Genomic DNA, 26,191 nt, shown 5'->3' with positions numbered 1-26,191 from the left:
AGTCTAGTGAAGAGGTTCACAAGAAGTTAAAAATTGCCAAATAAATATATGTAGGAGAAGAAGCAGTGGTAGTAATTCCTTTTGGTGTATTTGCATAGGCCCATGGATTACAGAGGGAAAAAATGAGGAGTGGAGGGCGAGAGCATTTTATGTTAGGATCTCAGTTTATCTTCCAAGAAATGATGATTATTGTCAAAGGCCTGTGTTTCTCCTTTAAAATGTATTTGGCTTGGGGGTGTTTCTGCTGTGTGTTTGCTGTCTTGCACTTTTTGACATCTCCATTAAAGGTGAAACTTTCAGACAGCTTTTCAGACAGGTAATGAGCAGATGCTGATGCTCTGGAGGAAGCAGTAACCACTGTCAGAGCCATCACCATGTTTGCTTGAGCCTCTGCCTCTAAGAAAGGGGATTCTGTACCTTTTAAATCTCCTTCATAACTTTTGATTCAACAGCTGACACCATTTCTCATCTTGATTATAGGTTTAGAAAGAAACAAATGTTTTAAAAATAGAAACCTCAGCCTTATCACAGACAAGAGGAACCTGAAGGTTTTAGAAGGATGAAGAAAACTCACGCCCCTTTTCTGGATGTCTGAGCTTCGACACATGCCCAGAGAGGCACAACAGTCTGCAGTTGCCTGCAGAGATCTGCTGTCCTGCTGGGAGCTTTGAGGTGCAGCCAGTCTGGACATTTCTCACCTCTTCCAAGGGAGAGGCAACTACTCAGGTTTTTGCCTCACCTCTCCAATTCACCATTTAGAGGGAGTCCTGGTGGGGATTTCAAGGTCCGTGTGCAAATTAAGGGGTATCCTGAACACTAATTGGTGGTGGTACTTGATGGAGTATTTACAGGATTGATTCCGAGGGATTTGATTTCTACATGTGCCACCTCTCTATCCCCAGCATGCTTAAATTCTCAAGCCATGTGGGACAGCTAGAATGAACTAAGGGCAGTGATCAGGGTGTTCCCAGCCGTTTCTGCCTCTCTGCTTTTGTACCCAGCTATTGCCATTCCTCCAAGTTACAGGTATAAGGGAATAGGAGAACAGCCACCCTGCAAGAAGCATTTGGGACATACTGAAAAATCTTGTTTTATTCATCATCTGCTAGCCTGTAAAAGCATGCAGAATTCAATAAGGCAGAGGAAATCATTACTTGAGGCCTGGGAGTGCAGGGGCAATGAGAAAAGGTGATTTGGAAAAGTGAATAAAACCAAGCATTCACTCCCTGCAGAACTTATTTCTTGCTTATCTTTTAATTTGTCTGCCTCTAAGCGTTTAGGCAGAAGTCATGTGAGCTCCTGAGCTGCAGGGACAGAGACGGAGGAGAATGCGTGCATCAGAGCAGAGTGCTGCCGGAGCCCTGGCAGGGGGAGAGGGAGGCAGAGCCTGGGAGGGAAAAGGCGAAGTGGTGGGAGCTGGAACAGCAGCAACTGCTGCTAGCACGCCACTGCTCCTGCCCGGGAATTGGCTCGGCTGCCAGCACGCATCTCCAGAGGTGCAGGTGCCTCAGGTTCCAAAGTCCAAGAAGATCTGTGGTACTTCCAGGAGCTACGGGGATGCTTTTTTTTCTGCGAAGAACATCTGTCTGAGGACTCCCTTCTTTTCCCTGGACTGAAAGAGGTAATTCATGTCATTATTTTGTCACTTTGGAAGCAGATAGGTGATCTGGAAAAAGATAACTCAGGGCTGGAAGTCAAAGCAGATGTGCAAAGAGGTGATGGGTTTCTCTGTCCTTGCTTATAGCAGAGCTTAGGGAATAAAGAGCTCCTGTCATTAGGATGCTGTTTGATTTAAATATGGAGGATGGGAGAGACAGGGTTAAAGTGTGGGGGTGGATCTGAGCTGCTTCCCATCTGATTTGTTTCTCTGTGTAATCTCTGAAAGTGGAGGAAAACTTTCCTTGTGCACCTGGAGGAGCAGCACTTACCCATTACACACCAAGATGTAAAACTTGCCTTTTTTTTTTTTTTTTTTTTTTTTTTTTTTTAATATGAATGTGGTTTACCTAAATCTCTGCTTGGCAAATTACAGTTCCTGCCACACCAGAGCTCCCTTTAACAGGTACAAATTTTGGAGGGCTGAACATCCAGTGGCCGTGACAGCACTTTTGTCTCATTCCCTCTCTTTTCAGCATACTTGCCTCCTGCAGCCTGCGCTCTCCTGCTGGTCTCTCTCCTGCCCGTGGGGGCTGTGGCCCCTATGGATGCCCCTGTACAGATTTTCCGTGAGGAGCCAGATTCCACCTGCTCGCCAGGGCCCTGTCGCCCCCCCAGCACCAGCAGCAGCTGGCCCTTGGGCTGGTCAGATTACGACAGCAACACCACCGGGGCCTTCGGGGACACCCACCACAACCACACCAGCATCTCCCCCGCCATCCCCATCATCATCACCGCTGTCTACTCAGTGGTCTTTGTGGTCGGCTTGGTGGGAAACTCTCTGGTCATGTTTGTCATCATAAGGTAAGGGGCTTTGGGGTACCTGTTTGAAAGGGATGCAAATGGCTGTCCTGAAATTTATCAGTGGTGGGGTGCCTATATGAGTTGGCATGCATATATGAGGAGGTAGAAAAGAAAAAGTAGCTGGAATGACCCCGAACATTTTCAGTCACTGAGGTTTGTCTGGAAGGGCAGATTCAGGCGGAAGGGAGCAGCTAGTTAAAAGTGATGAATCCTGCAGGAAAGGTGCTTGGTGCCCGGGAGCTGTGTTCACCGGGTGCCCTCTAGGGATGAGAGGCTTCCCTTGTCCGAGGGAAAGTGGAGAAGGAAACTTCTGCAAGGCAGCTTATTTTTTTCCCCTATGAGGAGTCCCCTAGGGATGGCTTATGTGTCTAGTCGTGTGGACACCAATACATTGCTGCCTTGTCACCTAGTGGCTCATTTAACAAGATATGAAAAAAAAGAAATGTTTAACCAAGGTGTATTGTTTCTCTGCTTAGTGGTGTTTAACTCCAGTTGTTGGTGTCTTGAAGAAAGCAAAGAAGATGCAAAGACCTTTCCTATTGTTTCTCCAGAAGCAGGACAAAGCTGTGTATCTGTATCAATTATTTTTTCACAGTAAACTACTTAGTGCAATGCACCAATACTTGTGTATTGGCATATATTTTAGCTTACAGTATGATTTTTCTCTCTTTTTGACCTGTCCATTTGCGATTTATAAAGATGCTCAGATAGTGCAGCTCAGCAGAGTGATAATGAGCAACCAAGGGAACTGAAATTGTACAACTTCTTGGAATCCTGCTTTGCATTCTATGTGAATGCTGAAAAAAAAAAACACCTGAAAAAAATAATTCTGTGGAGTATTCATTCCTTATATAAAATCAGCTTGAGCACAGTAAGAAAAATGGAAGGATTGCAAGGGATCTTGTTTGTAAAGAGTGCATGATAAGGGTCAAGCAATTGCAGAATGGTGAAATAACTCTGTCAGACTTGATATAGAGGGAAGTTAACTGGAAGCAGTGAAGTTATTGATGATGTACTATGTGAAAGATGAGTTATAACCAGGTGAATTACCTTGAAAAATGGAAATAAAATTCCCTTTACAAGTTGGTCTAATAGATAAAGATGCGTGTTGTCAATGTGGAGTAATTGGTTTGCTCCATATTTGTGGCACTGTAGATTTTGTACTCCTTCCTGCTTTTTTAGCCTTCTTTCAGAGTAAAGATTTCTTTTCTTTTTGAACTTACCTTGCAAAAAGGGAGACTCCATACTTGACATACATAGTGGCAAAGGCAGTTTTTCTAAATCACCACTCACTTAACAGTGATAGTGTTGATCAACTGGCTTGAGAAGTGGAAAAAATTCAAATGTAGCCAGAGCCCTGAAAGTTAACATGTATGGATTACACTAGTTCATATAATATATATATATATTTTTTTTTTTTTTTCTCTCTCTTTCTTTTTCTCTCCTAAGACCATTTTTTGTGAGGGTCTAGCTAGCCCTGCCTCCCTCTCTTACCAGTTCCCGCAATTACATTACAAATTTATTTACAATATATTTGGATTGTTTAAATATTCCAAATGTTCATGCAAGAGTTTTTTTTTTTATTATTATTTTTCTTTTTAAATTTTTGTCCCAACCTCTCATCTCCCTTTCTCTTTCCCTCACATCCTCTCTCAGCATGATTGCACTTCAGGATAGGTTTTCACGACCCATTGGAAAATGCAGACTGCAGTAACGTGCTTTTGTGTGGGAAGTTTGTGAAAGATGGTGGCAAGGCATAGGGGGAACATGTCCCATTGCCATGAATCTCAAGGAGGATGGGAAAATGGCTCTTTTTTACCCACCAGTTGAGCAGAGGGTTTCTGTGCATCCCATCTTTGCCATTTCTCATGTCTCCAAATCCTGGATCTGCTCTCCTCTTCCTAACTCTGGCTGGATCAGCAGGCAGAGCAGGCCTGGCTACTCCTCCCTTTTCTCTTTTAAACAACAGCTGTCCTGGTTAGGATACCATTAGGATAGACTTAATTTTCCTCCTTGTAGCTGTTATGGTGCTGTGTTTGGGATTTAGGATGAGAATAATGTTGATAACACACCGATGTTTTAGCTGTGGCAGAGAAGTGCTCACACAGAGCCAAGGCTGCTCATGCTCCCCTGCCAGCAAGGAGGCTGGGGGTGCACCAGGAGCTGGGAGGGGACATGGCCAGGGCAGCTGGCCCAGACTTGCCAAAGGTGTATTCCAATACCATAGGGCATCATGCTAAGCAATTAATATGGGGTGGCTGGCCTGGGGTATCACCCTGGGGTGACCACTGCTTGGGGAAAGGCTAGGCATTGGTCAGCAGGTGGTGAGCAATTGCATTGTGCATCACTTGTTTCATACACATTAGTAGTAGTAGTACTATTATCAGCATTATTTTCCTTTCTTTTCTGTCCTAATAAACTGTCTTTATCTCAACCACAAGCTTTCACTTTTTTTCTGATTCTCTTCCCCATCACACTGTGCAGGAGGGAGGGTGAGCAAATGGCTCTGTGGTGCTTAGCTGCCGTTCAGGTTAAACCACAGCAGTCGACCACTGAGACACTTTTTGGGTGACATAAAAAATACCCCTTATGTTCTGAAACTTTCAATGAAACTGCTGAAGTATCAATGCTGTGGTAGATTCAGGAGTCTCCAAATGGTCTTGAGACCCTTCCAAAGCAGGTTCAAATTCAGCCAGAAGCTGTAGAGTAGGCAGGCCTTGGCCTGTTCCTTGCTTTAAGACCAACACAAGGGTAGGCCCTTAGCTACATCCTCACATGTGCTGCTGAAGGAGCTCATGGAGACCGGCAAGTCACCATCCCAGCAGCATACATGCAGAGCGCTGGGTGTCTGAAATCTCTTTCGGGTGTGGTGGTTGTGCTTCTGCTGAGAGGGAAAACCCACAGAAGTCACAGGAGAATGACACTTCAATGGCGTGTACAAGCCCTGAAAGTTAAGTAGCTGCGACTGATAAATCCATGGGATCTTTCAGTTTTGGTTAGGGAGCAAACCATGTCATTACACTGTTTATTAAAGGAGGAAAGAATTACTTCAAATACATGTTTCCTATGTGATTGGAACAACTGCTTTACTGGAAGGCTGGGCTATGTTCCAGACCTTAGCTCTTTCCCAGGACAGAGAGCTGGTGTTCAAATAGCTACAGGGTTGAGGGAGTGGGTGGGATTTCCCTCTGCCCGGTAATGAGGAGGAGACAACAGGCACAGAGATGGTGCATCCCTCCTGAGACAAACAGGTGTGTGTTCTGCTTCAGTGAGTGCAAAAGTGGAAGCAGGAAGAAAACAGAAGTGTTGAAAAGGCAAGAAGAGAAAGATATATATTCCATATATAAATGGAAAAGTGTAGGTTGAGACAGAGGCAGCCATATATTCTTTCATATACTTTAAAGACATAGGGAGAAAAACGCATTGGAGAAAATAGAGAGAGAAATATACCTCTTTAACCTGTTGAGAAATCTGTGTGATAGGAAAAGATTAGAGTTGAAATAAGGTAATAAGGATGTTTTCCACCACTGTACGAGTATCTATCTAATTTCCTCATGTTGGCGACCAATCATTCCAGCTCCTGTAGAGAGCTGTGTTGAAGGCAGGGTGGGAATAGTATTTCAGTACTGTGGTGGCAGTATGGCCTGTTAAACCACATTTCAGGAAACCTGGATTCTTCCCTTGGTTTTACTTTTGGGATACAATTTCTGCAATTACCATTGCAGAAAGTAGCTCTGCCTTATGTATGCAGTGCAACCTGCACTCTTGGCACTCTCTAAGGTTTGCAGGAGCTCTCACTGTGTTATGATCAGATGTGTGTTCCTTGTACAAGCCCCGAGAGGTCTGCTGTCAGCCAACAGCCAGCGGGGCACATGGGATGTAACAGTTGCCTGCAGCTGCTGCGTTTTGTGGGGAGACAGTAAGAAAGAAACAGGGAATCATGTTGCTTGCTGCACTGGTGGGAACTGCAAATGCAATGTGGGAAGCACAGTCCCCCTGTGGAAGAGAATAGGAGGCACAAAATGTTTTTTGTAGAAACCACGTGAAATTATCTTACCTCACCTCTGTCAAGTTACACATCTGTGTGTGTCTTAACATGGTCAGAGTCTATTTCAAACCCTCAGAGGTCTTGCTTTCTGGAAGTAAAATAGCTGGGTGAAGCTGGTAAACAAAATTACTTGTCCTTGGAAGCAAAATAGTCTTTATTTTTTTTTTTCTTCCTCCCTCCCCCACTTCCTCCCTCTCCTGAATTTATTTCTCCAAATGTTAGTGCAAACTTTTAAAAAAATGGTGCTTTCTTGTGACAGCTGGAGGGGCAGAAAAGTTCTCTGAATGAAGGCTGAGTTACAGTTTTAACAATGGATTGGCTCTTAAAAAACCATAAACATAATCTGGTAAAAACTCTGTGGGAGCCATGTGACTGCCTCTTACCTACTCCAGACTGACTACTTTTTGCATGTGCCTTACCTCCATTATTACTGAAGTCATTTACTGAGAACAGCTGCTGACATCAAATTCTCAAATAAGCAACCCTGTATTTCTTTTAAAATTATCTTTCAAGCTTCCAGTGAACTGAATAATTTTCTACATTCAAAAACAGTTTTAACGAGAGGCTGTGTCACAGATATGTATATTCATTCCTAAGGGAAAAGAGAAAGCTTGTATTCTTCTGCTCAGCCTAATGTTTAAGAAAAAAGGTAACTAGTAATACATTTCTGTTCTGATATTCACTGAACCAAGTGGCACCTTATGTAACAGGAAGAGTCTGTTAAGAAATATCATCTAAAACCAACTCCTTTCCAGATTGTTTTTAAATCTTATCCACCGTTCATTCCAAACCATAATGAAAATAGTGAAGTAGACATATATACAAAAATGAAATTGATTCAATATACTGGTCTAGATCTATATTAGATTTTGGTACCATCAAAGACTACATATTAATTTGCTTTAAATTATTTTTCTAAATTTATTAAATTATATTAGGAAATTATATTGTTCTGAAATGAAAAATGAAACTGGGGAGAGTCAACCTAGCTGAATTGCCTGTTCTCTATTACTTGCAGCCAGCCCTTTCATTCTTTTATGAAATCATGGGATTTGCTGCTAAATGTAAAGGCCTTGCTGTAGTATACTTTTTTAAGTTTATGGATTTTTACCTATTTTTACCTGGTGAAACATATAACACCTGACTATTATCAGTCCAGAGGCATCAAGTGGATTGATAGTAGTTCATCACAGGACCTGAAGGAACATCTGGCCTCACCTTGCTGAGTGGAGGTACTTTTGGTGGGTTCTGCAGAACTTGGCCAGACATGGCACTATTATCATCAAGACTTTGACGACTGGTCACTACTGACAGCTTTTACAGATAGCACAAAGACCAGGGTAGAGCAGGTAGAACAAGTTTAAAAAATAAATGGTAGTTTGTCAAGCACAGCTCATTTAAACAGAATTTAAATGTTTTTAATATATTTAATATCCTGCTAGACAGTAAGACCTGGGATTTATAAGCAGATAAGAAACTCAACATGATTTTCTGATAACATGCTATGATAAGAAGATCTGATACTGAAAAACTAGAGAGAGCACAGGAAAGAGTTAGAAGGAATATTTATTGGAGAGAATATTAGAGAGAGGCAATAGCTTATAGTGAGTAATCTCTTTGGCTTCTGGAAAGTAATTTGGTATCCATCCAGACACTTCCGCTGGGCTAGCAGCCAGGTAGTCATCTATCTCAGAGAAAGGCATAGCTGGAATTAATGGCTGGAAGCAAGACAAATTATGGGGAGCCCTTTTGAACTGGCAGAAAGTGAAAACTTACAAGAACTTTCCCGTCTGGCCACTGGCAAGGGAGAAAGCTTGAGACAGATCATCAGTCTTCAGCTGGGAGATTGGCTGGGAGGACTATGCTCCTGGCCAGCACGTGGGGAGGGAGTGCAGCAGGGAAGCAGTGAGGGGGACAGAGTGAGGGAAGAGTGGGGACCCTTCCTAAAGTTTTGCACAATGGAAGATTTTGAATTTGCTGGAAGGGTGCTGAGGTAGAAAATGCTTAACATGGTGACTTTGGCCCAGGATGCGCTATGGGTAAGGGGGGATAACCTTACTGTCTACCTACTTTCAGTTCAAACTGTGATTTGTTGGTCCCTTATCTGAAATTCTTTGAAACATGTGAGTTCCCAAGGAGAGTTTCAATTTCAGTTACCTTCCAAAGGAAAAACAAGCAGGAAAAACTATAAAATCTACTTCTAGGAACCTTGCTTAATGTTTTTTGGTCCTCCCACCAGAAAACTCTTGCAAAGTGTGGGCCCTGTGTCTACTCAAGTCAGTCTTTGTGCTTTGTTTATTGTTTTTCTCTTTGGGGGAGTTTGAGAGGCATGAGGAAATGCCAATATTAATGTCATTTTGTTTATTGGCAGGCATGAGTGCACAAACTGAATTAGCTTTGAGGAAGGGGTGTGTACAGATGGAATGAGGACATGGAAAGAGGTGTGTCTGACCCATGCTGGCATTCTGCAAAATATGAAAAAGATATAAATAAAGAATATATAAAGGTGCACAGCATTTTTATGATCCTATTGCGAAGTTTGCATGCTGGACTGTGTATTATCTTTGAAATATTTACTTGTCCTGAAGCCAGAGGGTTCAGATCTAATTAGATGCAGCTTTTAATCCCTACAGCAGTGAAAATTAGTTCTAGGCAGTTTCCTATTTTCAGTTCTGTGACATTGTTTAAAATGAAAGCTCTTTCCTTCCAGCATGAATGTTAGAACCTAACATGGTTTTCTTCAGTGCATGAGTTTTCATCAATCCGTGGCAAGAACAGGTGCAGAACCTTTCTGTTTTCTCTGTTCCTCAGACCGCTGCACCTGTGCAACACACAGTGCTCTGCCTGGTTGCTCTTCTCTATTACAAAGTTGGTGCTGTTCTGCAGTGCACTGTGAACGCACACCTAGGGTTGCCAAACCTATCTACCCAGCATATGGAAGAAAGAAGACATTATATTTCCTGACTGACTGTTTAGCCAAATTCACTGCCTGCTGCGTTGTTCATAGTCTACCCACAGTGGTTAACATGGGGCAATTAAGAAAGTCCTTGAGTAGTGATGGGAATCTGCATGGTAGGATTAGTTCAGACAAGCTATTCAATATGTTCAATTACTATTCACAGTCAGAAATTTTATTTTACCATTCTGCTAGCCAACAAACAGCTTTGCAGCCTACTCTTTGACATGGCTTTCAGAATGACTGGTTTGTTAAAGTGCATTGGAGAAGAAAAACATTTATAACATGAAAGCTATCGGTTGTGCCTTTCAGTTGACTATATCTTAATGTTTCCTGCATTTCACTTACCTCATCTTCTTTGGCAAAGTGTGTGCTTAGTTGATCTGTGCTGGGGGCTTCTCTGAGGCAAGTGAGGAAAACAGATGAATGAGTAAAGTCCAGAGAGTGCCTCTGGGCTGCCTCCTAAGAGGGACTTAAGACTTTTCCCTGAGCTGGCTCACTGTTAGTGTATGCATTCATTACCTTACAACATAATCCTGTACTTGTTACAGAGGGAGGTCCCTTGTCTCCCATTCAACTCCATTACAGGATTGCTGACCCGAGTCTCAGGTCTCCACACAACACAAGTGTGCAGTTGTCCTATAAAACACTCCCAGCAGTGGCAGTTATTATTCATCCCTGTGGCAAAATGGAGGCTGGGTGTCTTGTTCTGAGAACAAGAGTGATATCCATTCCACAGGACCCCTCTGTGAGAATTTTCTGAATTCTTTCCTTATTTCTCTCCTGCAGAAACACCTAGATGAGAATAAATGTTCAGTAGCGTTTGGCTGCTTCTGCCAAGTTCTGCATATATATTCTACCTATGTAGCAGGAAAACAAGACCCTTAAAAACCTTCAGAGGGAGCTGCTATCCCTGCACCCCTGAACAATGAGATCTGTTCTCTCTGCCTTTCTGCCAGGCAATCACTATCCTACTGCATAGAAAACTCTCTTCCCACTCCCACAAGATGATAGGAAGAGTTTTGTTCTGTTAAGGGGGCTCATGATGTCCTTCAAGAAGAAAATAGTGTTTCAAGAGGTAAGAGCAATGGGAAAAGTGAATGTTACCAGACAGAGACTCAGCTCACTGGGCTAATGTGCAGGTGGCAAGTGAGAAGGATTAGGATGGGCTGTGTAACACCCTGGGCACTCTCTGTAATGTGACAGTTTACCAGAAAGCATCTGCAGCTGCATAAAGTTTCTCAGCTGAGTCAGGTGCTTGACAAGGACTGGATTCTTCCATTAGACGTCAAAACAATTAGGTACATAGGCTACATTAGTTGTCTTAGCTCCCTAATGATAATATGAGACATCCCAGTTTTGGATAATACCAATTTTGTAAAATTCTTAATTCCCTTTATTTCAATATAAGACGTGATAAATCACAGTGCCCTCAAGGTATCTCTGAGCTCTCCTAGAAAAACCATAGAAGTACAAATTTCAGAGTATTGGTGTGTCTAACATTAAGCATATTTCTTCAAAAAGATGCTTTTGAACTCACACAAAAATATTAAAAGTCCTTAACAGAGAAGGAAGAAAAATAGTTCATCCTAGTTAAGTAGAGATTTTTTTTTTTTTTTTTTTTTTTTTTTTTTCGTTTTGACTGGGTTATATGTAAAGTTGAACCTTCTCTTCCCTAATTCAGAAGCTCAGGAAGGAATGTTTCTACATCTAAATCTGGAAGATCTAGTTCTGGCTCAGCCTATGGCTAGTTCACAAGAGTAATTGTAGTGGTAAATTGCCAGGATTTTGGTGATACCTTCTGACATTCCAGTAGATTGAGCTCCCCAATGGAAGCATAAAAGCCAAGATCACGTATTATTTAAGCCACTTAAAAATAGGTACCTGCAGGTGTTTATGAGTAAATAGAATTCCACTTTAGGATACTATTCTGAAGGCAACATATACAATTTTTCATATGCTCCTAACTATTTTGATGTTGGAGACAAACAAAATTTATCTGTGTGCAGTAACAATGCTTGCTTTTGCCTAAAGTGGTACACTCAATTGTTTTTTATTTTTTTGCTTAATTCTGGCTGTCATTCAAAATGTAATAATAACATATAACCCAATGTGAACATGGAAACAGCAGAATATTGATTTTTTGCATTCTACTTTTGACCTCAACCTTAGCTTCATATTATCATAAACCTTTTACATTGAGCTTGAAGATCCAAAAGATAGCTGAGCCATCCTTTTGAATTGGTGTGTTTGGAATGCATACTCCCCCTTATTTTTTTTATTTATTTTTTCCTTGTTCTGACAGAGTGTGCCCTGAATATAGCCTTGAGATTTAGAGCTTTCATGAATAAGCTTTTCAGCTGCTTGATCTCCATATACATCATTCAGAGGAGCCTAGTGGAACAGAGCCTGTATCCTGGTGATAGGTGTTTTTGTAATTTGCTTTTAGATGTGCTTTAGCTTTCATTTACATTCGCTGGCTCAGGTATCTGCCAAAAATATGTTTGTTATACCTTGTATTTCATGCTTTTGTACTTTCACTCTGCTACTGCAGAACACTGTTGTAGTATATTTGTTAGACTTGCTCCCCTCCCCACCCCTCATTTCACACCGCAGGGAACTTTTTAGCCTATTTACCTGAAGGTAAATGACAAATTTTTGACCAGATCTACCTTCCCAGTTTTTATTAGCTTTACTAGTATTATGCTGTACTATAGAACCACACTCCTCTCTTCTTCTTGAGATAATACCTTTAAGGGGCTCTGCTAGCAGGTTTACTAATGAATTTTATTTTTTTCTAAAAGTGCACCAACTTCTTACTAGCATGATTCCTTCTTCAATCACCCCAATTTCGATGATAAGCTTGGGTTGGAGGCGTAATTTTTATCCTATTTAGTGTCTTAGAAACACGTGCAAAGTAAACTGCTCCATGAGGAAAAAGTACAGTAACGATGATTTGAGTGAGTGATGGCAGAAATTTTCTAAAGGTCAGTCTAAAATCAGTCTCAGAGAACCTTCCACTTTTGTAAAGTGTACTTAGGTTAAGATGTGATAGCTCTGAGAATTTTACTTGTGATATGCAAGTACACATCATTTTAATCTTGCTTCTTAAAAAACATTACCATATATTCATCCAAAAATACATCCAAATTATAGTTTTCTTTTTATATTGATTGTTTTTCTGCATGATTTTCTTAAATCTTCCAGGTATTTAAAACCCACAGAGGTTTGAGGCCTGCTTATAGCTTGACAAGCAGTTGCAAAAATCTGTCAACTAATTTAAGTCATTGGAGGATTTTCGGCTTCTTGAAAAAAGATGCTAGCAGCTGATTGAGCAGTGAGACTTTCCATTCCTATGTAACATTAGTATTAATCCATTCTGCTCTGCTAGACTAATTTAAGCAGATAGCAGTATTTTCCCTTAAATAATATTCAACTATTTGATCAATAGTTTTAATTTTGTGAAGGAAGGCAGGATTCCCTTACTCCATGACTATTTTTGCCTTCTTCGAGTGCTCATTTGGGTGAATGAAGAGTGTAGGGGTGGATGCTCAGACCTTCCAAAATATTGCCTCCCATATTTTAGTGCAATAGAAATGAGTTGTAGAAAAGTGATCAAATTGCTCATATTGTGTTAGAGTCAAGATTCTATTGGGGTCTACTTCGTCTGACAGCAACAGCTCTCACTCCATTACTTTAACTGGACTTTTGATTAAGCCTGCAAGTACATATCTTCAGCGACATCTAAGCATTTAATAATTTTTAGATGTTTAATTCCAAAAATTCAAAAGTAGTTTGGATGATTGAGTCCAGATTCTCAAAGGCTCTTCTGAATGTATAAACTTCTGAATGATTCTATGATTTAATCCATCTTGCCTAACAGCTTTAAAGGCCAGCATCTCATTCATATGGAGGCTGCTGCTTTCAGATGAAAGTAATCAAGTTCTTTACATTGCGTAAAAAAAAAAAAGAAAAAGTGTGATGTCAATGAGATTTAAGTTACATCAGTAAAAAGTATTTGGACTTAGCATTGCTGAGGTTAACCAGTGAACCATTATCCTTTAGTTAGGTACCCATCATTGCTCTGCAGTGCCTGGGGGAATTAATTGCCTAAATGTAATAAAGTATTTATTGGATCAGTATTTATTAGTCTCCCTCCTTCTTGTCTGGCAGAAAAGGGGTGTTGTGGTTTAACCAGCTAAGCACCAACAGCCCGTTGCTCACATCCCCTACTCCACCAGCAGTGGGATGGGGGGAATCGGAAAAAAGTGAAAGCTTGTGGGTTGAGATAAAGGCAGTTTATTGGCAGTTTATTAGGACAGAAAAGAAAAGAAACAAATAATAATAATGACAATTGTACTACTACTAATCTACTATTAATAATGTGTACAAACAAATGGTGCACAATGCAATTGCTCACCACCCGCTGACCGATGCCCATCCCATCCCCAAGCAGCAGGTGTGAGCAATTGCATTGTGCATGGGGCTCAAACCCTACCCTAAGATTAGAAGTCTCATGCTCTACCGAGCATGGGCAAGGGAGAAGAGTGTATAATATAGGTGCCTGTTCTGGCTGAGAGTGAATAGTGCAAGAAGGCACCTGCTTGTGGTCTATGAACACAGGGGGATTTAGGCAAAGACAGCTAGTCATGGGACTGCCTGGCTGGTGAGCTGTGGGAGGCACTAGGCACACAGCAGGTAAGGCTGGCAAAGACAGCACTGATATATGCTTGGATCAGGAAAAGGAGCCAAAGCCTTTCACAGAGCTTTATAGGTAGAACGACTTTTTTTTTTTTTTTTTTTTTTTTTTTTTTTTTTGTGTGTGTGTGTGTGTGTTTGTTTGTTTGTTTGTTTTTGTTTTTAAATATATTTTCAGGGCCAAATACAACTTTGATTTGCTTATATTGAAGGTTGTCTAAATGCTGATGCTTGGATGCCTATGTATTTCTTACTATCTGTACATGACAAGACTTACTTCTTTTTGGACTGAGGAAAATTATTTTACTTATGCATGCATATGTTGTGTAGTCCAAAAAAACAGAATTGCTCACTTTACATTTATAATACCATTAATACACACTCTGTGTGCAGAGAATATGATTCACGTTGCAGCTTAAAAAAATTGAGTTTTGAAGTTACATAAAAAATAAGTTCTATTTTACAGCGGGTCTTTCCTATCCTGCTACTGGAAGGCTAGGGGTGGGGGAAAGAGTTAAGGAGAAAATATAGTATACATCGACATGTAATTAAATTGTGTCATGGTGTCACATGCACAACAAAAGTTGAATTCAGGCTGCAAGGAACAGGAAATGTGAGATAGAAAGTCTTTCAGACATTTGATTTTTTAAGGCTAATAAAATCTTCTTAGTTATTTTTTATTAAATGTTCTGATTTTCTTTAAAGGAAAAAGATCAGATAAATTCTTCTACATGTGAACGCAAACTTTCCCTGTCCAAATCCATGGGGATTTTTTGAAAGATTTACAGAAGTAGTGATTCAGAAGAGCTATTAGTAATTTCACCTCTGCTTATCACAGGCCATTGCATTTCATTTAAATAATCCTGTATTGAGTCTAGTAGCTTGTGTTTGACTGAAGCACAGCTACTTGCAAAGTGTCAGACATTGATTTGAAGACATAAGAGATGGAAAAATTACTCCTTTCCTGTGTAATTTGTTCCCAATAATAATCACCTTAGTTGTTAGGAAAAATCTATCATTGTTTCTAAGCTGAGTTTGTCTGGCTGTGACTCTTATGTATGTCTCCTTGTTACATTTTCCTTTCCAGTCTGAAAGAGCTCTTCAGTACCTGCTATTTTCTCTCTGTAGAGGACTTCAGACACTGTAATCAAGTCACCTCTTGGTGTTCTTTTTGATAAACTAAATGTTTTGAGGTCTTTAAGTTAATCACAGTAAGAATTTTCCCCTCTTCTTTCACTTATTTTTGTGGTGCTTCAAGGTAGGCTTTCCAGATTTACAAAAGTTTATATATATATATATTTATATATATATGCACAGATGTGTTGAGAGCTTAGTGAGTTTTTCTTCAGTCTTACAACTGAGATTCATCATTCAGAGTTGCTTTTTTTTTTTTTTTTTTTCCCTACCTCCCCCTCCCAGGAGGAAAATTCCTAGTCTGATAATGCATCTTATATTTGTTTCTCCTTGCTATATACTCTCATATTTGTGTTTCCACAGTCTCTTAGGGGCTGTAATGTGACCTACAGGACAGACTGCCTCCTCTGCTGGAGGTCCTGTTGAGGATGCTGTTCTGGAAAGCTTAGGGAAGCCCAGCTTTGACTGGTGGGTGCTTCCGCACCTTTATTCTGCCTTTTATCTTGGATAAGCTCAAACCAGGACAGAGGGATCACACCATTGCTGTAGAGCTGCTTCATTTGGCAGCTAATCCTAGTGCTTACAGTCATCTCAGGCAGCAGGTACAGCTTGTTGGCATCTGAGTGAGAAGGGTTTTTACCTCCTTTCCCCTTGCAGTTCTCATTTCCATGCTTTGAACTAGCATTTGGATTCATTTTCTCACTGAGTTCTAATTAGAATGAAGCATAAAAACTGAAGCTGTTTTTCATGCTTCATATAGGTCATTAAATGACATTCCTGCCTATATTTTAATTAATATTTCATTTACTTGCTAGGCACATTTGTCAGCACTTTTGAACTCTGCTCAAGATTTTTTTTTTTTCCAAATTAATTTTGATTTCACATGTCAAAGTTTAAAAGATAAATAGACACATTGCCCAACATGTTCATTAGCTGAAGTGATAGAATCTCATATCCCCATTGCAAATTCGTTAATGATACTTGGCACAATCTAGCTTGATGTGTTTCTGTGTGTGTTGCATATGCATCTTTTCATTTGGGGACCCATTCAAAATATGTGGGTGAAACTTTTAAGTTTTGAGAAACTCCATTACTGAATCTCATAAAAATTTACAGCAATGATCAGAAGTAACTACTTGTTGATGAATTTCAGAAAGGAGAGTTAAGTATATCTGTATGGTAATAATGAAAATGAGAGAGGCTGTCCTTCCTGCTTTGTGTCTGTAGCAGAGCTGGCAGCAGTCCTCTGTACGCTGCAAAACAGCCAGGGTCCCCAGAGTCAGATTCTCATTGTGCAGAACAAAGCAGGGTGCTGTCTGGGATCTTCTTCCTCTGTGTGGTTTAAGGTTCCTACCACATGGACAAAACAAATGTTTCATATTGGTGAAATGAAAGGATGCAGAGAAAACATTGCTGATTTTTTTCCCCTACTGTTCTGTCATCATCTTTTACATTGGCATTCATGAAAGAGGGGACTGGGAAATGCAGATGATAAAAAAGAAAGAGAAATTGGATATATAGGAGTGAAGAAGGGAAATTGCTTATAAATGGATTTGAGAAGATAGAATTCAAACCAGCATTTGGATAATTAGATTAAATTTGTTCATATGTCTCTTTTCTTCTGTGGTGAATAGTTGTAGCTGATTAATGCAGGTACTGAAGGACAGAGTGAAAAGTGTTTACTGTAATTCCAAGGGTCCTAAATGTGTGCACTTCTGTCACAAAACTAGAAATGATAGTGAAAAAAATGACTGTGGCAAAGACTGACTGAAGAGCCATTACATATTTGAATGTGCTGATACAATCATATAATCTTTACTATTTTTTGTCCTTCAGGTATACAAAGATGAAGACAGCAACCAACATCTACATTTTCAATCTGGCTATGGCAGATGCCCTAGTTACCACAACCATGCCTTTCCAAAGCACAGAGTACCTGATGAACTCTTGGCCATTTGGGGATGTGCTGTGTAAAATAGTTATTTCGATCGACTACTATAATATGTTTACCAGCATATTCACACTGACCATGATGAGTGTTGATCGATACATCGCTGTGTGTCACCCTGTGAAGGCTCTGGACTTCCGTACTCCACTCAAGGCGAAGATAATCAATATCTGTATCTGGCTGTTGTCCTCATCTGTGGGTATATCTGCAATAGTTCTTGGAGGTACCAAAGTCAGGGAAGGTGAGTGTGAGCATTCTGAAAGAACTGAGTCTTCTTGTTTCTCAAATGACAGAAAATGTAGCTTGGAATATTGGCTACACCTGTTTTGTTCCTACTTCAATAATTTGTGTACGCTTTACACACAGACATCCACATTCCTTGGTTCAAAAAGTATGTCTAAATTTCTGACATTTTGAAATATATTGTGGAACATTACTATATGACGTATAAATAATTTAAGCTCAGATGCCCTTGCCAACTTGAAATGTGGGCTGAAGGTGCTTTTAGTAGGTGTTGTGAGAGTAGTTCTGATGAAGTTCCAAGAGCAGAAAGTAGATTGATTCTCATTCGCATTAATATTAAAACCGTCATTAGTATTAAGACTTGAGAACTTATTATAAAGAGCCATCTCACAGAACTTGAAGGTATGGCAGAAAAAAAAAATCAGTAGCTGGAGAGAGAAAAGTAAGCTAAACCTTGTGAAAATGACAATGTCAGAAGTTCTTGTTTAAAAAGGAAAGAGGGTGTATATGGAGACTTGGAAAGGCTAGGAATAAGCTTTAGCCAGAAATTGGGAATACAGAGCATAGCAGGGAAGCAACTACAAGAACATGAGGTCAGTGAATCTGTGTGCAGAGAACTTGTAGGCTTTACTTGAAATTTATAATCCCTAAGGGACTGCAGATTTCACCCCTATAACTGGTGACTCATTACCAAAGCTGGCCTGCTCGGGAGTTAATCTTAGTTGAAATCTTCCTTGTCAGGGAAAGGGGAGATAAATACTTCATCCGCACAAGCATGACAGTAGTGCAGGAGCACCTCTGTATATTCAAAAGGCTTGAAACCTCTAATAATGTCCTGATGTTGAGGCCATCCTGACACAGATGGCCTATGAAATACAGGGCATACATATTTATTTGGTGGTAGTGTTGTTTGCGATGTAAATGATCTTCTGAAGAATGATTAATAAGTTCCTGAATTAGCAACCTTTTCTAGTAGAAAGGTTTCACTCCTCCCAAGAGAACTGGTAAACTTTACATAAGGACACAGTTTTATCTGGCAGAGAAAATAAATGATGTGTGTTAAACTCTTGGCATAGATCAATGCAAACAAAACAACGGTGTTCAGCTGCACAAAGGCTGATTGTTTTCACTGAAGATGTAAAGATGTTTTTGCTCCTGGTCTCATGCTCGGTAAGTGAAAGAGAATCTCTGGGAACTCTTCATCAGCCTTTTGGGAGATCAAGTGTCCTGGTCTGCAGTGCTGTAACTCTTCTCCCCAGTAAAGCTTGGACAGGCTCTATGAAATACTGTGTAGATCAATCAGGAAAAATTCACTTCCAAGTATCTCCAGGTGGGAATAATGATTATCTAACTACAGCTGAAATCTTGAAGGCTATGAGACATTGGCTCAACCAGGTGTTTTGTTAGGAGCATTCTTAACTAGCAGAATGTTCTTGTCATTCACTGTAAGCATCACATTGAGTTCAAAGGGCTGCTCTGAGGCCAGAAATGATTAAATGCCTTTTTTCACATTGCATGGCAGGCAGCCTTTTTTTATTATTATTATTTTATTTATTTTTTTTGTTATTCCTGAAACAGCTACTAGTAATACACACCTCAGCTGGGCCAAATAAGATTAGGAATTATTAGCAAGTGCTTGTCAGCCCCTACCATTCAGCCCTGCTTGTCTGATCTAAGGTGTCTCTTGAGCATTTACTGCCAATTATCTCGTCTGGTGTGTTCATGAATTGCACTGATAAATGGTGAAGGGAAAAAAAAACAACAAAGATCCTCCCTTTGCCTGGCAGCTGGAGCTCGGTACTGAAACTCTATATTATGTTGATGACAATAGTTGCTGTTTATATGCTCTGGGGCCTCTGTTGGGTTCAGATTTAAACAACAACTGAATATCAAAAGGAAAATGACTGTATTTAAAGTTCCAAGCCTATACACAGTTAGTCCCTTTTGTTCTCACAGTTCAGGATTGCTCCCAGGGGTATCCTTCCAGATGCATTTTCCCTATAGAATAAATCTTAAGTCTGTGTAAATTTTCCCTCTCTGGCCTTAATGGAACCTTTATTGCTGAAGAATAATTAAAAAAAAGAAAAAAGAAAAGAAACCAGAGGTACTATTAGTATTCCCAGAAATATTATGAAGGGTCCAATTGAATAGAGAGGAATATGGATGCCTGAAGGTGAGGTACTACTAAGGTACCTAACAAAAATAGACTTTCTGCATAAGGACTAAAATGAATATTAAGTGGTATCTTATCAAATATTTTAATATATATTTACTCTAAAATACCTTCTGAAGTGCAACATTTTCCTCTAAATATATTGATCTATTTGGAATAGATGGCTTCCAGAGTGGGAAAAGTCAGTATGACAGTATGAGCATCTTAAGTGCTCATTTTGTAACACTAAATTTAGTTCTGCACATTTTCAGGCAACAAGTATCAAGTACAAATTGGATATTATTATCTCTCAGAGTTCCTGATCTAAGGATTCTCTCTGAATGTTCCTGAAAATTAGTATGATATTTTGCATCTTTGACAGCGATATTTGTTGATCCTTGATGTTAACTGTGAAAAGGATTCCATATTCCAAACATTTCATTGTGCTCTGTATATGAAGTGGAAAACATTTTCACTACATATGTAGAGCACAATGAAATGTTTGGAATATGGTTTATATATTCTTATGATAACATTATATATTAATGAATTTAGGATAAGTTTTTACATATAAATTGCTGTGCTATCCACCTGGACATGGTTCTTTGCAGCCTGCTCTGGGTGGCCTGTTTTAGCAGGGGGTTGGACCAGATGGCCTCCATAGGTCTCCTCCAGCCATTACCACTCAGATTCTTTAATAAAGTTTTTTTTTTCTTTTTTTTAAAATTTTATTGAAAATTAGCAATACTGACTTTCAATAGTATATGCTGGGATACACATATAAAGTACCCATGCCTTTATCTTTTTGTAAGTTAAATCCATTTTTGTCTTTTTTATGCATCAAAAAGAAAAAAAATGAGTCAAAAGAAAAAAAATGAGTCAACTATGCTGATACCATCTTCTTTTTCTGAGAGACTATTTATGACTATATCTTATATAAATTCCATCTAATACACTGAATTAACACTATATTATCTTAATATTATGACATTTGTTTATATTTATTATATATAATTTCTTTAATATTTTTAACTTAATAAACTACATCTTACAAATATCTTTCATGGTAAAACTAAAACAAAAGAGAATTTGCTATGAAAAAGTCTATCAGAATGATGTATTTGAATACTCTGAAAGTGAAACAAGGTTCAAGGATTTTTTTGTTCGTTTGTTTTTTTTCCTGTTTTTCTTTCAGATGATTTTGATCAAGATGGATTAGAGAAATAATTTTGGTGAATTAACAATTCTCATTTTCTGTTGGAAAATTTCAAGTCGTTTCTGATCTTTCCTTTTCTGTCACTGGAAGTGCTGCCTGGACTCTGAATTCTTTGCTGAGGGATGATGACTGGGCTGTGGCTGGTCTTGCTCTTCCAGCTGCAGCTGAAGGTTTTATGCTTCCAACATGTCTCCAGCTGTTCAGCAGCTCCTGTCCTCTCAGGAATGGCTGTTGAAGTATATATATATATGCATTCCTGTGGCTTTCTCAAGATAATTTGGCTGGCACAAACATTTTAAACAGCAGGAGCTTTTTCTAATCTAATACTTTTGATAAATATGTGAAATTACATCAATTGACTTGAAGAGGGAGGGGTTATTGCTTGATAGCTGGATGTGGTCTAGAGCAGTCATCCCTAATCATAGCTCTCATTTGTCCCAAACTGCACATCTGGCTTTACTAGTCTAGACATTGTACTTGCGTCCTGGTATTATTTCTGCTGTTGCTAGGCCATGATCTACTACAAATAGCAGTAAATAATCAATGTTAAAGTTTTCTTGAAGATAATTATTGATGTTTCTGGAATAAAATTAAGTAAAAGTAAATTGACTTATTAAACTATAATCACAAAGGATTTAGAAGAGTTGAGTGAAAGTTGCAACCTTATGAAATAATGCTTCTGCTGTCATCTTACATTTTCCATCAGGCTTGACAGATGAAGACTTTTTTTCACTTTTCAGCTTTCAGAAACATCCATTAATCATTATATTCTTTAAAATAAAAACTCAAAATATTTAGTTTCAATTTCAACTTTTTATTTGAATGTAGTAGTGTTCAATATCACCTACTAGCAGTTTTCTGATCTCTAACCATGGAAATGCGTATATGATACTATAAGTTGGGGGTTGGCCTCTTTTCACAGATAACTAGTGATAGGACTAGAGGGAATGGCCTCAAGTTGCACCAGGGGAGGTTCAGGTTGAAAATTAGGAGACATTTCTTCTCAGAAAGAGTGGTCAGGCATTGGAATGAGTTGCCCAGGGAGGTGGTGGCATCACTGTCCCTGGGGCTATTTAAAGAAAGGCTGGGTGTTGTGCTTAGGGATGTGGTTCAGTGGGTGACATTGGTGGTAGAGGGATGGTTAGACCAGGTGATCTTGGAGGTCTTTTCCAACCTTAATGATTTTATGATTCTAGGATAACTTTTCCCACCCCACCCTCTGGGGATGTTTTCAAAATAATATCAGCTGCAATATCAGCTTGATTTGTGAAGCATTTTGATAGCAAGCAAATATGGTTTGATGGATTTTTTTTTTCCTGACTGATTCTCTTTTAGACATATGAAAAAGTGAGGTACAACAGTGTATTGAAGTTTTCCACCTTTAGCTCTGATTCAATAAAAGCCAATACATAATAATTTGTAAAGGAATGAAGAATTCAGTAGAGAAAATAAATAAATAAAACATACCACCAAACACTAGAATAATGCAGTGTTTGAGAGGATAAACTCTAAGCTACAATTCAGAGTGAAAAATCCCTGGGTTACCTTGACTTGTCTTCAGTGCAATTTAACTGCTGATAGTAGTTGTAAATTTATCCCTTGTCTTGCTTTGCCATTTATCTTATTTCTTGTTTCTCCGTGTGGTTTGTATGCTGGAAGGCTGCAATGAGGTCAGCAAATGAAACCTCATATTTCATGCCTTAACAGCCTCGTGTCAGATGGAATATTTCTGGGATATACAACAATGTGAGAGCCTGTGGTTTTGAATCCTGGCATGGGAAAGGAGAAAGGGAGTGGGGTGGTGTTAGTGGCTCAGATACTGCAGTCAGTGACACGATCTGCAAAAAGAGCAGCTTCCATTTGACTCTGCACATATACATATTTTATTTGCTTCTATTTAACTGAAAAGAAGCTGTTGCCAGATTTTTTTTTTTTTTTTTTTCAGAATGCAAGCACTTAACATGTACTCCATTTGCATTGAAGGAGACACATGGGAAAAGATTATTACACAATTGTCATATATTGGCAAAACCTTCCTATGATCAAAATCTCATCCAGCTCCCACCATTCATGATACCAAAAATCTGCTCCTCTCACAGACAAAAACATATATAATTTGATAATAATTACAAGTTTTCTACTCCATTAAATCTGTTAGTCTTTATGGCTTTAAATCTCAGTGAGATTCAAATGGAAACAATTGCTCAACTCATTTTATAAATTTTTATTTTTGTGCCTCTGCATTTTTAGCTCCTCCTGTGGGAAGCAAAGTTTATACAATGTTATGCATTTTAAAAAGCCCATATCTCTCTAAGTAATTTCTAGACAGCTGCATAAAACCAGTTTCAGTGGTAAATGAAAGCTTTCCTTGGAGTGATTTAATGCTAACTCTATTTATTAGTATCACATTACATGATAATCACTTTTCCTAGCTTATGCTATGATAATGATATTGTTTAGAATATCTAATAATAAAGCAATTTTCTTCTTGCTTATTTCATTTCTAGATACCATGAGCACTGAATGCTCCTTGCAATTTCCAGACAGAGATTACGTGTGGTGGGACATCTTCATGAAAATCTGTGTCTTTGTCTTTGCATTTGTTATTCCAGTCCTTATTATAATTGTTTGCTATACTCTGATGATCCTGCGCCTTAAAAGCGTACGGCTTCTCTCAGGGTCTCGAGAGAAAGATCGAAACCTGCGCCGCATCACCAGGTTGGTTCTTGTGGTTGTGGCAGTTTTTATCATCTGTTGGACTCCTATTCACATTTTTGTGCTGGTTGAAGCATTAGGGGATGTGTCCCACAGTACTGCTGCTATATCCAGCTATTATTTCTGTATTGCTTTGGGTTACACCAACAGCAGCCTCAATCCAATCCTGTACGCTTTTTTGGATGAAAACTTCAAGAGATGTTTCAAGGACTTCTGCTTCCCCCTTAAGATGAGGATGGACAGGCAGAGCACGAGCAGAGTCAGAAACACTGTGCAAGACCCAGCTTATATGAGGGAAGCAGATGGGACAAACAAACCTGTATGACTAGCCGTGGAAATGTCATCTTACTGTCCTCAAGAGAGAGAAGAATCCAATGATCTAGGACTGACGCAGATTACCACTGCAGTTTGAGCTAGACTCACCTAGACAGATATTTTTGGAATACTTAAGAAATCCTAGTAGTTTGAACTAAAGCAAGATATTTATTGACAAGCAAGAACCTCCTGAAACTAAGCTCAAATGAAGAGGACCTGAGGTTTTGGCATCGTAGTTGATTAGGTAGTATTGCACACTTCTGAGGAGAGGAGAGATGCTTAATATTGTACTAGTTTACTCTGGATAAAGAAAGATCAGTTTCCTCTTTACACTATGTGTTATAATATTAAGTGACATTTGACTATTACACCAAGTTATTCCAAAAATTCCAACAAGTTTTGCCCCAACATTGATTGCTTCTGAAGTATTTAGTTTGACAGCTTGATTTGTCATACTCTTTTACAGTGAAGAGTGTAGGTTTCTGCAGAACACTGCCAGAACTATAATCAATATTAACCTCAACTAATATATTTGTAACATTTGTCTGTTCTGTGGAAATTAAATTTAAGCATGATCTGCCTACATACTAAAGTGATTTTGTTGTGTCTGTGTATGGTAAAGCATTGCAGCATTTAAAATACTGAGACTTAAGGAAAATTGTTAGCATATTTTTGCACGTGTTTAATCACCTCTGTGAAACATTTTCTATGTGTGACTTTCCAAGATGTTTGTATACTTATGATTGTGGATAATATACATTTCCAGAGTGTATTTTCAACAAGAGACTAGAAAATTGTACATTCTTCACTTGTTAAAAAATGATGAATAACTGTGCCACATTCATTATATGGGAATAAATAACTGCATTCCATTTTCAGTAAAGGGGACATACTTAAAAATAGTGCTGTACTTGTTTTCCTGGGCAACTTGTAATCAGACCAAAATAAATATTTGAAGAGTTGTTATAAACTACTGAATTAGCAAACAGATTAACTGGATTGATAAAGAGGAAATGAAGATTAAATAAGTTGGATGGTTTAATGGTACTTGATTGGAAAAAATCCTATTTTTTGATGACAATACATTTTCTTTGATGCAGTCCTATGAATTCAGTAAATTTCTTTGTGCTCCTATGAAGATGGAAAAACCAAGGCACAGCAACACAAGTTAATGGCTTGCTAAAGGTAAGTTTATGGCAAAACTGAGCCTAAAACCCAGCCCATAGTTTCTTGTTTTCCCAATAGTGATATATTACTACCCCAATTCTTGCTTTCCTGAAGTTTGGAGGAATGCTGTCATTTTCTTCACTAGAAGCAGGCATGTTGACCAGATATCTTCCTAATAACTTTATTCTTTATACAAAATCATGACTAAAGAGGGAACCTTCACTGCATAGAAAATTTTATCAGAAAAAAAAACGTCTGGTTCAGTCGTTCTGGAGCAACCAACCAAAATTCCTTCATGCACACAGATGCAAATTGTGAGATTTGCTTTTGTAGCTGGCAGTGCAGTTCTTGTGGAAATGCTGTGGAAATTCATCCCTCTGGATAACTTCAACATCTTTTTGTATTAACACAGTGACATACATCAAATATTTTTGGTACCAGGTGAACAGATGCAGTGCTCCTACATTCATCTTGCAGCACCAGACCAGTCCCAAACAGTCCCTGGTGTCTACAGCCCTCTGGTGGTGCTGCCCTGTGGAGCACAGGCATGAGGTTCAGGCTGTGGAGTCTGGTGCTTGGAAACTAACTGCTGTCATGCAATTATATTTGTAAATGAAAATATTGAAGATAATCCTTTCTGGACAAGTCTAGCACTTTCTATTTTTTTTTTTTTTTCTGTATGATAAGAGCATAGCCGACCTCAGGACACTTGATTTGCAAGAGGAAATGAATGAAGTTCACAAAACTGATCGTATGATTCTAATGTTCTACTCTGTTTCTCCACCTCTTCCCCCCCTCCCTTTTTTTCCTTTTTTTTCTATTTCTTCTTTTTCTTTTATTTCCCCTTTTATTTTTTGTTTTTATTTTGTTTTTATTTTTACTTATTTTCATTTTTATTTATTTTCATTTTTATATTTGGAATGTGTCTCTGTAAAATGCATAAACATTTCTAAATAATGTTCTGAACTTTAACTAGTTACAAAAAGGGAATGTTTGGGGTAAAAATTAATAGTCAGAGGTATTTATCAAATTAGAAATAAATGTACTATGAAAGAACTGGGCCCTAATGAATTATTTTCATTCCAAATAGCTTTTTTTGTTGTTGTTGTTCATATTTTAGTATTGTGTTGCATATGTAT

At 38.9% G+C, this 26,191-nt stretch overlaps 1 protein-coding gene across 1 annotated transcript; it reads left to right on the top strand.

Moving 5' to 3' along the window:
• The first annotated feature begins 1,213 nt into the window (after positions 1 to 1,213).
• Positions 1,214 to 24,927, top strand: OPRK1 (opioid receptor kappa 1). Its single transcript, XM_035319255.1, has 4 exons — positions 1,214 to 1,621; positions 2,133 to 2,460; positions 17,133 to 17,485; positions 23,363 to 24,927. The coding sequence occupies exons 2-4, from the start codon at positions 2,201 to 2,203 to the stop codon at positions 23,893 to 23,895; spliced, it is 1,146 nt and encodes a 381-aa protein (XP_035175146.1). The 5' UTR covers positions 1,214 to 1,621; positions 2,133 to 2,200; the 3' UTR covers positions 23,896 to 24,927.
• Positions 24,928 to 26,191: the final 1,264 nt, after the last annotated feature.

Source organism: Oxyura jamaicensis, chromosome 2, assembly GCF_011077185.1.
Source record: "Oxyura jamaicensis isolate SHBP4307 breed ruddy duck chromosome 2, BPBGC_Ojam_1.0, whole genome shotgun sequence".
Taxonomy (NCBI): domain Eukaryota; kingdom Metazoa; phylum Chordata; class Aves; order Anseriformes; family Anatidae; genus Oxyura; species Oxyura jamaicensis.
Note: the sequence above shows the minus strand (reverse complement) of the source record. Positions and strands in the feature narration are given on the sequence as shown.